We start from the raw sequence: 13,660 nt of genomic DNA on the forward strand, positions 1-13,660 counted from the left end.
TTATCTGATCCTGGCCACGTAATTGCTTTCCTTGTCGCCGGGTCTGCAAATCAATTTCATTTACATCCTTTGATTGCTTCATCCTCCACTGCCTTGCACCTTCTGTAGTCATTTCCTTCTGCCCCCCAAAATGGGGGCAAATTGCCACCATTCTACATTGGCTGTTTCACACCCAATTTGCATGCAGTGTAAATGGGGACACAAGCTGCAAAGCATTGGCGAATCAGACCCTCTATGTCAGGGGTAGGCAACCTATGGCATGTGTGCCCAAGGCAGCACACAAACTGATTTTCAGTGGCACTCACACTGCCTGGGCCCTGGCCACCGGTCCGGGGAGACTCTGCATTTTAATTTAATTTTAAATGAAGCTTCTTAAACATTTTAAAAACTTTATTTACTTTACATCCAACAATAGTTTAGTTAGATATTATAGACTTATAGAAAGAGACCTTCTAAAAACGTTCAAATGTATGACTGGCACGTGAAACCTTAAATTCGAGTGACTAAATGAAGACTCGGCACAGCACTGCTGAAAGGTCGCCGACCCCTGCTCTATGTTATGGGCCTGATTTCCCCACTCCAGTTTTATGCAAAAGTGAATCAGGCGTAAAACTAGAGTAAGAGTGACTGACTTTTTCTTCTTCTTCTGTATTTGTACTCTTAGGCACTCTAACAGCACAAATAAAAAGAAGAGGCCAAACTCTGATCTTAATCGCACTGGTGTCAATCCAGAGTAGCGGTTGATTTCAGTGGAGTCACCACAAACTTACACTCATGTAGAATCAGGGCTGCAGCACTCACAGCTGATCTCTAACAATGAAGCGGCAAAGCGCCTTCTCCTCCCCCCCGGGGCTCTGCAGGGCGATTTGCCTTGGTGAAATCCCCCACGCTGTGTGGCTCTGTTTTTATGGGCGTAGGTTATACGCCAATAATCTTTTTTACAAATCCCAGGAGAGGGGGAAGCTAAGCAGTTCCTCGTGGCTCGTTCCCCCTTTCAGACCTCTAGCGCTCCGCAAGCACCACCTAATTGCTCCACACAGGACCTCCGAGGTTTCCTTCCCTCTGGCTCCTGCCGACCCTCCCGGAAGGCTATTGCACGTGGTTACAATCCTCTGCCTGCAGACAGCTTCCCAACAGCTGTTCTAAATTTGCTGGGGGGATTTCCAAGTTAATTTCTTGACCCCTTTCCCTTGTCCCAGCATGGTCTGAAAATAGTATAATAGAAAGTCCATCACAGTTCCTATTTAAGAGGTAGGTACCTCAGTCAAACCTGCGGTTGGCTGCTATCCGAGCCTACGAATGCTGCTCTAGGTGGTTGGGCTACCTTGCACTCATAGCTCATATGTAGAAAATGCTGAGAGCAAACTTCATGGCACCTGAGCAAGGGCTCCACTACATCATGTTCGTAAGGCAATGACAAGGAAGGAGAGCACAGTCCAGGGGGCTGGGTACTTTCTGTTTCCCTTAGATGTCCAGGCTCCTGCTCTGTGCTCAGGGGCGGCTCAAGGATTTGCACCGCCCCAAGCAGGGCGGCACGCCGCGGGGGGCGCTCTGGCGGTCGCCGGTCCCATGGCTCCGGTGGACCTCCTGCAGACAGGGCCGGCTCCAGACCCCAGCGCGCCAAGTGCGCGCTTGGGGCAGCATTTTGCCGGCAGGCGGCTCCGGCGGACCTTCCGCAGTCATGCCTGCGGGAGGTCCACTGGAGCCGCGGGACCCGTGGACCTCCCGCAGGCATGACTGCGGAGGGTTCGCTGGTCCCGCGGCTCGGGTGGACCTCCCGCAGGCGTGCCAGCGGATGCTCCACTGGAGCCGCGGGACCAGCGGAACCTCCGCAAGCACATCTGCAAGAGGTCCCCCAGACTGCGGGACCGACGACCGCCAGAGCGCGCCCCGCAGCGCGCCACCCTGCTTAGGGCGGCGGGATTCCTAGAGCCGCCCCTGCCTGCAGACGTGCTGCGGAGGGTCCGCTGGTCCCGCGGCTCCGGTGGACCTCCCACAGGCATGCCTGCGGATGCTCCACCGAAGCCGCGGGACCAGCGGCCCCTCCGCAGTCATGCCTGCGGGAGGTCCACCGGAGCTGCCTGCCACCCTCCCGCGGGACGCCGCCCCAAGCGCACGCTTGGTGCGCTGGGGTCTGGAGCCGGCCCTGTCTGTGCTGCCCACGTGGGTGCGTATTTCTCAGGACGTGTGCACGTGGTAGGCCTAGCCAGCAGCGGAGCAACATGAGGGACATTACGGAGGAGCGTTTAAAAAGGCATCTGCACGCGGTTTGCGGCCTTGTCCTGAGGAGGAGTCTCTGAACGTGCTCAAGATGATCCATGGTCCCACCGGGTACATGAAACTAACTGTCAGTAACGGCTCCCCTGACTGAGGCAGCTTAATGCCTCTCTTCACATCCGGCTGCTTGGCTGGGAAGTAAGCTGCCCCAGATATGCCTCATTTTATAGCAAGAAGGTGGGCTGGTCCTTCACTTATCGCCCTCTGGTCTAGTTATTAGGTATTATTATTAGCATACAGTTATATGCTCTGCACAGATGTTAATTCAGCTCTTTCCTTGGGATGGAGACAAGAAGGGAACCCACTAGGAGACTTGTGACATGGGATTCGTTAGGTGGGACTCCCCTCTGCACTTTCCACCTGAAAATGGCGGAAGCCCACCTAACGTGGCCTTGACCAAAAGGAGAACGAAAAATTAACAAATCAAAGATTGTTTTGGTGCCTTTTAAGGGACTATTCACTATGCTGGCATCTGTGTTTTATTGCGTTCTCGAAGGCCGGCTCCAAGCCAGTCTCAATGCATTATGGGTAGGGCCCTACCAAATTCATGGCCATGAAAAATGCATCCCGGACTGTGAAATCTAGTCCTCCCCTGTGAAATTTGGTCTTTTGTGTGCTTTTACCCAGATTTCAAAGGGGAGACCAGCGTTTCTCACATTGGGGGTCCTGACCCAAAAGGGAGTTGCAGGGAGGTCCCAAGGTTATATTAGGGGGGTCACAGTATTGCCACCCTTACTTCTGTGTTGCCTTCAGAGCTGGGCGGCCGGAGAGCTGATAACTGAGGGCCCAGCTCTGCAGGCAGAAGCGCAGAGATAAGGGTGGCAATACCATACCAGGCCATCCTCACTTCTGCGCTGCTGCTGACGGCGGCTCTGCCTTCAGAGCTGGGATCCCGGCCAGCCGCCGCCGCTCTCCAGCCGCCCAGCTCTGAAGTCAGCACCACTGCCAGCAGCAGCGCAGAAGTAAGGGTAGCAGTACCGCTACCCCCCCTACAATAGCCTTGCAATCCCCCCAGGCCCCACAGCTCCTTTCTGGGTCAGGACCCCTACAATTACAACACTGTGAAATTTCAGACTGAAATAGCTGAAATCATGAAATGTAATGATTTTTAAAATCCTATGACCATGAAATTGACCAAAATAGACCGTGAATTTAGTAGGGCCCTAATTATGAGAGGTTTGCAAGGGCTCCGCTCGTACATCTAATTTCCCCACTAACTGGCTTAGGAAAGTGGCTGTTTTAGCTTTCCAGCAGGAAACATGTCATTAACACCCCACTGGCCCATTTCATCTCTTCCATAACTCCACTGGCCTCAGTGAAGTAGATGCCAGGGATGAATCTGGCCCTAAGTTTTAACACACAGCTGCACGGTATCTTCTGAGATCTCAGAAGGCTCTTCCTACTCGTGGTTGTTAATTTCCACTGCCACCATCAAAAGGGGGGGGAGTTAGCTATTCATCTGCACACCACATTGTGCCAACTTCCCCCAGCGAATGAAAATCCCTCCCTGTTCGCCCCCTGCTGTCAGCTGAGCCTGAGCAATCTTGTCAGGGCCATGAACCATGCAGGAACTTTTCTGAGGCTTTTTTTTTTTACTTCCAAGGCTTTTTGCAGCAAAATTGCTAAATTTGGATCCTCTTCCCTGTGTGTGCTGCTTGCTGCAAGAGGTGGTGGAAAAGTCCTCAGAGAGCCCAAAGCTGGGGTAGGTTAGTGTTAGAACACAGGACCCAGACTCCTGGGTTCTGTTGCTGGCTTTTCTAACCTTGGGTTGGGGACAGTCCTTATGAGCATGCGCGCACATATATAACTTTACTCACGCGAGTAGTTCCTGTGAGTAGTTTCAGGATTGGGCCCTATTTTATCACACAGCTCTGTGCCTCAGTTTCCCCATCTGTAAAATGGGGATAATAATACTTATCTCCCTCAGATGGGTGGCATGAGGCTTAATCCACAAATGTTCCTAAATCATGTTGAGAGCCAGGGATAAATGCCAGGTGTGTGTGGTACTACATGGACTGCGACAAAAGGTACTTAAAGGATGGGGTCTGGGACACTGAATACCTGGGGAAAATCTACCAACCATTCTGCCAGTCTGTCAGAGTCTCTTGTCTTAAATGCCAGCCAAGAAAGCCAATGGCATTTGTTCTAAGGAGGAACTAGACTCAAGGTTCCCAGCATGACAGCTCTCAAATTCTGGGTACAGCTGTAATTTCTATTAATTATCTTTACAGTAACAATCTTTGGCACTTATATAGCACCTGGTCTTATCCTCAAAATACAGATGGGGAAATCAAGGCACAGAGCGGTAACACATGTTCCAAGGTCTGAGGTTTCTTAACTCCCCCTTCCCTAAGCACTCAACCTCCCTGTTACGTACAGAGAGGTCATGGGCCTAACCTTCCACCCTACCTTCTGACTCCCTTCTAATTAACTCCATCTGTGGGCGACCCTCTCTTTTCAGTACTTGACACTTGGTGAGAAGGAGGACTTTTTTTTCCTCCCCAGAAAATCATCTCAGTTTTGATGCCAACAGCTGAGCTTGATTTAGGCCTTGCGTGCATTTGCAATAGCAATAATAATCATTGATACCAACAACATGCTGGCTCGGTTCCATCTTCTTCTCTTCATAGTTTCACTGCACTCTTTTCTCACCCCCTCCTCAGTCAGCTCACGAAGATCTGCTTGTGAGTAATCTGCTCCTGGAGGGCATGATCCTGCAAAACCCTCCCTGCTGTGCTACTCCAAATGAAGTCAATGAGGCCCTTAGACTTTGAACTCTTTGGAAGAGTGGGCTTGATTCTCCACTACTCTGCACCTGGTCTCATTTGCAGTTGTGCAAGACGACTGGGGAGCTTTACCCTTCCGATGTGGTGATATCAGTGGGCACTCCCTTTCCAGCGGGTTGTATGAGGACACAAGCTACCTGACAGAGAACAAGCCAGACCATTGTCTCATACACTTGCAAAGCACTCTATGCACACAGGCCCTCCTCCTGCAAATTCTTATCCATGCGCTTAACGTCCTCCCTTGGGTGCCACAGAAATACTTGGGACACTACGGCCAGGGGCTGTTTCTCTTTTATTCCTGATATAGAAGCTGCCCTTTCATATCTTGCTTATTTAATCCAGATTCCTGGGAGTTTGTCCCCTGATTGCTAGGGCTAAGTAATGGGTGGGTATGTGCCAGGGAGTCCACTTCTGCTGAGGAGGGACCATAGGTGCTGGAACGGGGGCCCTGCTGCATTCCCTGGCTTGAAGTGGTCTCCATTAAATACAGGGTTTACAGTTTGGTTCAGTGGCGCTCAGCACCCCTGCTATAAAAATTATTCCAGCCCCTCTGGGAGGGAAATCCCTAGAATTAACCAGGGTCGGGCACAGCCTCAGTGGAGGGAAAACCGGTGGGAGGCCAGAGTCTGTTTGCACACACAACACACAGCCCCAGTGTAAATTAAACCCAGAGTCTGGGAGGACCAGCGGGGTGGAGGCTGGACTAGCCCCTTTATCCAAAGAGCCACCCTCTGCCAGCCAGCTACAGTCCCCTGCACCCTCGGGCGCCCAGGCAGCGGGTGTCTTGCACCCCTGCCCCCTGCCTGGCCTCCCTCTGGCCCCACGTTTGCAAGAAGAGGGCCCCGAGCGCTGTCCACTTCCCACCTTTGGACGTTTCCAAGCGGGCTGCTCCCGGGCGCACCTGCCTCCTGCGCCCTGGGCGCGTCGCAGGGTGCCCGCGCTCGCCTCTCCAAGCCCCCCCAGCTCCACCCAGGCGCCCGGGGAGGGGGGGGGGGAACCGAGCCCACTGTCTCCGAGCGGAGGCTTGTTGCAGTATTAAAATAATAACGCGAGAGTTGCAAGTTGCTTCCCTCTTCCCCGACCGTAAAACTGTCAAAGGTAGCCGGGAAGGGGGGCGCGGGGGATCGCGCATGAGCCAGCGCCGCCTCGCCCGCTCCAAGCGCGCGTGTGTGTGTGAGTGTGTGTGCGTGCGGGGGCCCTGGAGAGCTCGCCACAAGCACCGAGGTAAGGAGCCCCCCCCTTGGCAACCCTCCCCCGCCCCTTTTCCACCCTTGGCTCTGCTTTTACTCCGCCCGGCCGCCCCCTCCCCGGGCCCGATCGCCCCCTCCCGAGGATTTTGCTGCTTCCTTTCCCGGTGCGCCTGGGATTCCTTCCCCCCCCCCCATTGCCTTCTCTCTCCCTCTCCCTCTCTCCTCCTTCTACATAAAAAAGTCGCCATTTTGCTTCACTGCCTTTTCCTCCTCCCCTTAATTATTTTTCCCAGGCACAAGAAATAAAAATAGTTTTTCGCCCCCTCCCTTTTGCAAAAAAAAAAAACCAAAAAAAAAAAAAAAAAAAACCCCACCCCCCCACCCTTTTTCCGAATGGAGGGTGGACACAAAACCCAGGGGGCGGAGGAGGCGATCTGGGGGGGGGGGGGGGCTGGGAGTGCAGGGGGGGGCTGGGAGTGCAAGGGGGATTTTTCTTTTTCTTTCTTTTTTTTTTTTCAGCGTTGGCACTTTAAAGAAGGGGGCTTGGAAGTCGCTCCCCTGAGTCTCAGTGCAGCCTCCCCCAGCGCTGCGCTCCTTGCCCCACGCGGTGACAGGTGACTTCCACGTGGGGCGGCCCCTGCTGCCCACACCTTAGCCTGGGGGAGGGACCGCAAGGCGGGGGCGCCTGCGGCCAGCTGAGCTCCAGAGAGGGGGGCGGGAGTACAGGCAGGTGAGCGCTCACACCTGGGCAGGTCACATGGCAGCCAGGTGGGCAAGGACACTCAGGCCAGGTGGGCACAGCCGGGGCAGGGCAGGGCAAGGTCATGAGAGCCATGTGGCGGCCAGATGGGGAGCCCAGGGGAATGACAGCCAGGTGGGCACTGGGAGAGGTAGGTCAGGCAAAGGGCAAAGCATGTAGGCAGGTAATGACATGGACAGACAGGGACATGACAGCTGGCGGGGAGCAGATCAGAGACCGTACGTCCAGGTGGGCACTCCCATGGCCCAGACCAGGGATGTTAGCGCCACCTGGACATTGACGTGGGCTGGGCAAGGCAGGGGCGTTGAGTCAGCTGAGCACTCCCAGCAGGGACCTGGCAGCTGGCTGGGTGTTTTCATAGGATGGGCTAGGTCAGAAACATTACAGCTAAATTGTGCCTTCTGTAAAGCCAGCCCAGAGACGTTCTCTCCAGGTTGTCATTGTCGTGGGCAGGCTCGGTCAGATCTGGGACGTTACAGCTGCATGAGCACTCACATAGGCTGGGGCAGAGACTTCTGTGCCAGGTGGGCAGTCGGCTAGGGAGGCCAGACAGGGCTGTGAATCCCATAAGTCAGATTAGGTTAATTCTGTTTAATGTCTTTTAGGTTTCATGCTTTGCCATCAGCTTTGGTGCCAGGGGGCCAGGAGCTAATATGTTTGAAACAGAAACTTTAAGCCATCAGAAGCTTTGTGTGTGTGTGTGCGTGCGTGTATGTGCACACATACTCATTGTGATGAAAGACGGGCACATTTACACCCATTTTAACCTGGTTTTAGGTCTTTCCTTTCAAACCGCAGTACTGAATGATATAAGTGTAAAATCTACCGGCCCTTAATTCCAGCGCAGCTTTTGTGTGGCCGTGTTGTTCCTCCACTGCTCGAGAAAGAAGGGAATTAGTCGTCTAAGTGCCGTGTGCCTATAGAAAGCGTAGGGATATCTGTATAATACATGGAACATTTCTGTAAGAAACTTACCAAATAGTGGATCAGCCCGTGATTTGGAGAGAGACTAATAGAAATTGCTGTGGAACTAGGGAACTGCTCAGTCCATTCATCAGAGCGTTGCCCTGGTTCCCATCTACAGCCAGAAGAAATGATAATCAATACTGAGGGAAAGTGAATTGTCAGAAACTCACAAGAACAACAGACATCAGTTTAGCCCATTGGTTTCTGCTAGCTGTTGTTTCTGACTCTCTCCTCGTGCCGTTAGCTTCTGCGTCCTCCAGGGCAGGGATCTGTGACCTTTTCGGCACTGTCCTACCCCTGAGCAATGCCATGAACATTTGTAGCAGATTATAAATGATTAATAATAAGTAAAGCAAGTGGATATTGGCCTGCTGCACATCAGGCGTATCCTTTGCACCATGATTAGGACTTTACCTGAGAAGGTCACGCTGGTATGTCAGGGGAAAGGGATTTGTTAAAGACCTACAGGCCATTGGCATGTGGACTCACTGGGGACTGTTAGCTCGTGGCAATTAGTAGCTAGTGGGGATCAAGCCAGGAAATGCTGGGTTAGATAGTAAGGGCCAAATTCAGGTGGCAGTGGACGTAACTCCATTAACTTGACCCAGCGTATTTAGTGCTGAGTGGAAACGGACGGGTTTTTATGCATGGCACTGTTTTGTTTTCCCTCTTACAGTTAGTGTCACATTAACTCAAATAGCCATAGATTTCCAGGAAGCAACATGTCAACTTCCTAACTGCTACCTTGAAATGCCAATATCTATGTGTCAACACTGGTCCCCCCAGACCCAGTGACACCAGATCAGTTCACAGGACAGAGAAAAAATTGCCTGAAAAAGTTAAGTTACTGTGGTAGCAGGTTTACCTGTGTAAAACATGACTGACTTTAATAGGACTTATGCCATCTTATGCCAGGGCTGAATATGTCCTGCATTAGAGTGAGATACACTCTCCAAACCCCAATTCATGTTATCCAGACACTTTTGCATGAAAGCAAGTTTGAAAAATATAGAGAGATTTTGTCACCTTGACAATTAGATTTTTCAGAGCCCTCTGGTAAATAGTCTGTCCCTCATTTGCTTTCTCCTCACTCCCATCCTTGGTCTCTGCATTATCGGGACTCCCCGTCCTGTTGAGCTTTTTTGAATCTTTGCTCCCCTCTTGTTCCACCTCATCTGGCCATTTGTGTTGGTGAGAGATGGTTCGTTTTTGGAATAAAAGACATTGCATTGTAGAATGCGCTGCTTTAAAATCCTTGCTGGCAATTCCTGGCCCAAGCTGTTCAGGAGAGCGCTGGAAACTTGAGCTCAGCTCTTCTACGCTGCAGGGAGTCCGGGATCAATTTCTTTCTTCCAATGTCATAAACATAACTCCTAGCGCTGCTATATTTAAGGTCTGTCAATTTCCCCCTTTTCCCCCCATTGTGAATCACAACAGGGTTTCAACCAAAAGTTGAGGAAAGGATGGAAAGAGGTTGGAAGTAATTGATCACCTGGTTCCAGCATGTGCCATGAAAGAGTGAGAAGTTTGGTTAAAATATGATGGGTTGATTTCTGCTCTGTTACCTTGGTGCGACTCCACTAAATCCATCAAGTTGTACCAGATTTGGCCCCCATGTATATATAAGTAATTTTGTTATTATTTTAGGCTAAACTAAAAGTAGGAGGAAAGGTGTCAAAAGCAATTAGGTGGAACATAAAATATCTTGGAGAGTTTCTAAGCTGCCCCCTTCCCTCCCACCCACCCCAAAAAAGTTTGTTGTAAGAGAGCGGGTGTGTTAAATGGAGGGAACAATGGTTTGGTGGTATGGGTACATTTTTTGTTTAAAAGCTGTGGTTTAATTTTTGGAAGTGAAGTTTTTCGAGGCATCAATACTCAAACTTCCTCAGGCTCTCATGGTTTAACTGATATTATTATTAGGCATTTGTTTAAAGCGCCTGATTTTCAAAGGTGCTAAGTACCCACAATTCCTATTGACGTCAATGGGAGTTTTCAGGTGGTCTTCTAAGACCCCCAAATGCCTGGGTTGTCCTTGCGTGTTGGTAGCTACTTCCCATGTTGGGGGGGTGAAGCGCCCCCCTCCGGCATTCACACCTCACCTCCGCAGCCTGACAAGAGACCATGTGGTTGCAGCCACGGTCCAGCTGAGGTTGATGTGATCTGATTGCTCTCTATGAATATATCAGAGAGCTAAATACCAGGGGTGGAGAGGAATTATTTAAGCTCAGTACGAACGTGGACACAAGAACAAATGGATATAAGCTGGCCATCAGGAAGTTTAGACTTGAAATTAGACGAAGGTTTCTAACCATCAGAGGAGTGAAGTTCTGGAACAGCCTTCCAAGGGGAGCAGTGGGGGCAAAAGACATATCTGGCTTCAAGACTAAGGTTGGTAAGTTTATGGAGGGGATGGTATGATGGGATAGCCTAATTTTGGCAATTAATTGATCTTTGACTATTAGCGGTAAATATGCCTAGTGACCTGTGATGGGATGTTAGATGGGGCAGGATCTGAGTTACTACAGAGAATTCTTTCCTGGGTGTCTGGCTGGTGGGTCTTGCCCACATGCTCAGGGTTTAGCTGATCGCTGTATTTGGGGTCGGGAAGGAATTTTCCTCCAGGGCAGATTGGCAGAGGCCCCTGGTTTTTTTTTTGCCTTCCTTTGCAGCATGGGGCACGGGTCACTTGCTGGAGGATTCTCTGCACTTTGAAGTTTTTAAACCACGATTTGAGGACTTCAGTAGCTCAGACATAGGTTAGGAGTTTGTTACAGGAGTGGATGGTGAGATTCTGTGGCCTTTGTTGTGCAGGAAGTCAGACTAGATGATCATAATGGCCCCTTCTGACCTTAAAGTCTATGAGTCTATGATGCCTGGAGAGTCTTTCATGGGACCTCCATTCCTTGGGTGAATTTCACTATACATGCATGATGGGGCTATGGGTAGAACCAAGAGAGTTCCTGAGTCCCGGACTTAGTTCAAATTTTCTCTACCACTCTCTTGCGTCTGTATCCTTACATAGCATGTGTCATTCAAAGTTCACACAGTGGGAGAACAGAGAAAAGAACCCAGGAGTCCTGACTCTCAGTCTCACCACTAGGTCACACTGTCTCCCATGTAATGCTTTCAAAGGAAATGTTGCTGTCTATCTAGTAAATAATAGACTCTTCATTAAAAATTGTCTAAGTATGTACTCGATTTATGAGACAAACACAAGTATTATTGTCTATTGCATGTCTCATTAAAACACTATAAATACGCAATAGTATGGTATACCTGAGCTATCCTGGTCTGGTAAGGAATGTGCAATGTCATGTTTTATCGTGTTAGCAGGTTTAGCATAGCCATGTCAGGTTGTCTTCTGCTGGATCTTTGTCGGTACCGTTATTAGTAGTTGTATTTATTATTTTGTATTATTGTAGCACCTAGAACCCTAGTTGTGATCCAGGACCCCATTGTGTTAGGTGCTGTGTGCATGTTTATGTATGTGTAGCCAAATCAATTAAATCACAAAGCAGTTATATGTAGACGATGTCCCGGGTTTGATCTGAACCTGTGCTGGGTGAATACCTTCACATTCTCTCTTCGTATTTCAAATGTTCTTCCTTTTCGTGTTTGCGTTTCTGCGAATGAATTTACTGGAAGAAATTTTCAAGGGAATAGCAGATATTAGAAAATATTTGTGGAAAGGGAACTTTTAAATTATTAACTTGAGCATTTGCTCTAGAAATGGGATTCTAGCTGTTATGCTCATCCAGTCAAGGAACGGGACCAATACCATGTGACCCAAGGGCCCAATCAAAGCTAATCAACATGGCTTGAAAGTAGAATATTGAATGCATTGCATGCAGGAAGTCACTGGGCATACTTTGTGGATCAATTATTTATTAAATCTCTGTGAATAATTATCTCTAATAACCAATACATTTCAGAATAGCAAGCTGCTCACAGACAAGGATGCTCTTTGGTTAAGGCCCTGGACTTGGGATCTCTGGTAAATTCCCAGATCTGCCACAGTCATTCCCCATTCCTCAGTTTCTCCTCTGTAAAATGAAGATAACAATGCTTCCTTTCTCCCACTGTTTGTCAGTCCTGTCTGCTTGGACTGTAAGATCTCTGGAACGAGGACTGCCTCAGGCTGTGTGAACAGCACTAGCACCATAAGGCCCTGATGTTGGTGGGGGCTTCCGGACACCGCTGGGCTACAAATAATAACAATTAAGAAATACACCTCAAACAGACAAAGAGGCTAAATGAGCTGACCTAATGATTCCCTCTGTTCCGCTCCAAATGCCAGAGAATGCAGAGTCCAGGCTGTAATTCCTCCTTTGATCCGGAGACTGATTAACCCTGGTGTCTGTGCTCACGACCAAGCTTTCATCACCAAACGCCACGCGTTGGAGAGTCTCGACATGTTACCCCGTCTCCCAGAACAAACCACATGCGCTGCCCTGACCTGCACCAGGAGTCCCAGGAAAGTCACTTTGCCGCCTCTTAAAATTCTGTGTGACCCTGCACGACCTCTCTGTACCTGGTAGTCCTTGCCTAGACTTCAACGGCAATTCCATGCATGGAGAGCTTGCAGGAGCAAGTTGCTTTGCAGTTGATGCTGCAGCCCAGCGTCTTTGGAGGCAGAACGCCTGAAACGTCTCCTGCCTTCCAGTGACACTGCAGTAGAATGTCACCCTGTATCGGGTACACTGGGCAGCACTGCGGGAATGTTTGCCTGGTATAATGCGCATGGCACAATATGATGATAATAATCCCTTGCTCTTCTGTAGCACATTTCACTGGTAGATCTCCAAGCCCTGGATAAAGAAGGCCGTTATCATTGTCATCTCTGGAGAAACAGACACACACTGAGGGAAAGTGACTTGCCCAGGGTCACCCAGCAGGCCAGTAGCAGAGTTGGGAATAGATCTCTTGAATCCCAGTCTCATGCTCTCGCCACGAGGCCCAGGGTAGGTGCCTACACGCAAGCTGAATTCCAAATGATTCTGGTCCCTAGACCTTTGCTGGGACTTGGGTTGAGGCCTTAGCACATGATGAACAGTCCAATGAAAATTCTTTTCGCGTAACTGAAGGGGAGTTGTGGCAGCTCAGATGGGCCAGCTGGGTTTGCTGATCTGTGTGTCTATTGGTGTCTAATTAGGGCCAGTGTTGTGTAGATTCTTGTTGATCGAGTTAAGGCAAACTGATCCCAAAAAAAGGAATTTTGTAGGAAGTTCTGAGGTGAAACATCTGATCTGTTTAATTGTTTGAGGGGTGGGGTAGCTCAGTAGTTTGAGCCTTGCCCTGCTAAACTCAGAGTTGTGAGTTCAGTCCTTGAGGGGGCCATTTAGGGATCTGGGGTAAAAATCTGTCAGGGAGGGTACTTGGTTCTGCTGTGAAGGCAGGGGGCTGGGGACTTGATGACCTTTCAAGGTCCCTTCCAGTTCTATGAGCTAGGTACCGTATATCTCCATATTAACTGGAGAACAAACCAGAGCTGATTTTGCAGTTCCTTCGCTGTGCCGCTGGACTGAATGAGCATAATTGGTTGCACCTTCAACATATGCAGTCATAGATTCATAGATCTTAAGGGTAAGGGGGACCGTTATGGTCATCTAGTCTGACCTCCTGCAGGCCTCAGGCCAGGCGGTTGCGTCCAGGGCTCCAGGAACACCCTAGGATGGAAGAGC

The 13,660-nt window shown here is 50.0% G+C and overlaps 1 protein-coding gene across 4 annotated transcripts in view; it reads left to right on the top strand.

The window, feature by feature from the left end:
* Positions 1 to 6,160: 6,160 nt before the first annotated feature.
* The window catches only part of ZNF512B (zinc finger protein 512B), a 75,679-nt gene continuing 68,179 nt past the window's right edge, over positions 6,161 to 13,660 (top strand). For all 4 annotated transcript variants that reach the window (XM_039498574.1, XM_039498573.1, XM_039498576.1 and 1 more), the window contains exon 1: positions 6,161 to 6,287. In XM_039498574.1, coding sequence (XP_039354508.1) covers positions 6,194 to 6,287 — 94 coding nt within the window. In that variant the 5' untranslated portion in view covers positions 6,161 to 6,193. The remainder of the gene's footprint in view (positions 6,288 to 13,660) is intronic.

Source organism: Mauremys reevesii, linkage group 13 (assembly GCF_016161935.1).
Source record: "Mauremys reevesii isolate NIE-2019 linkage group 13, ASM1616193v1, whole genome shotgun sequence".
Taxonomy (NCBI): Eukaryota; Metazoa; Chordata; order Testudines; family Geoemydidae; genus Mauremys; species Mauremys reevesii.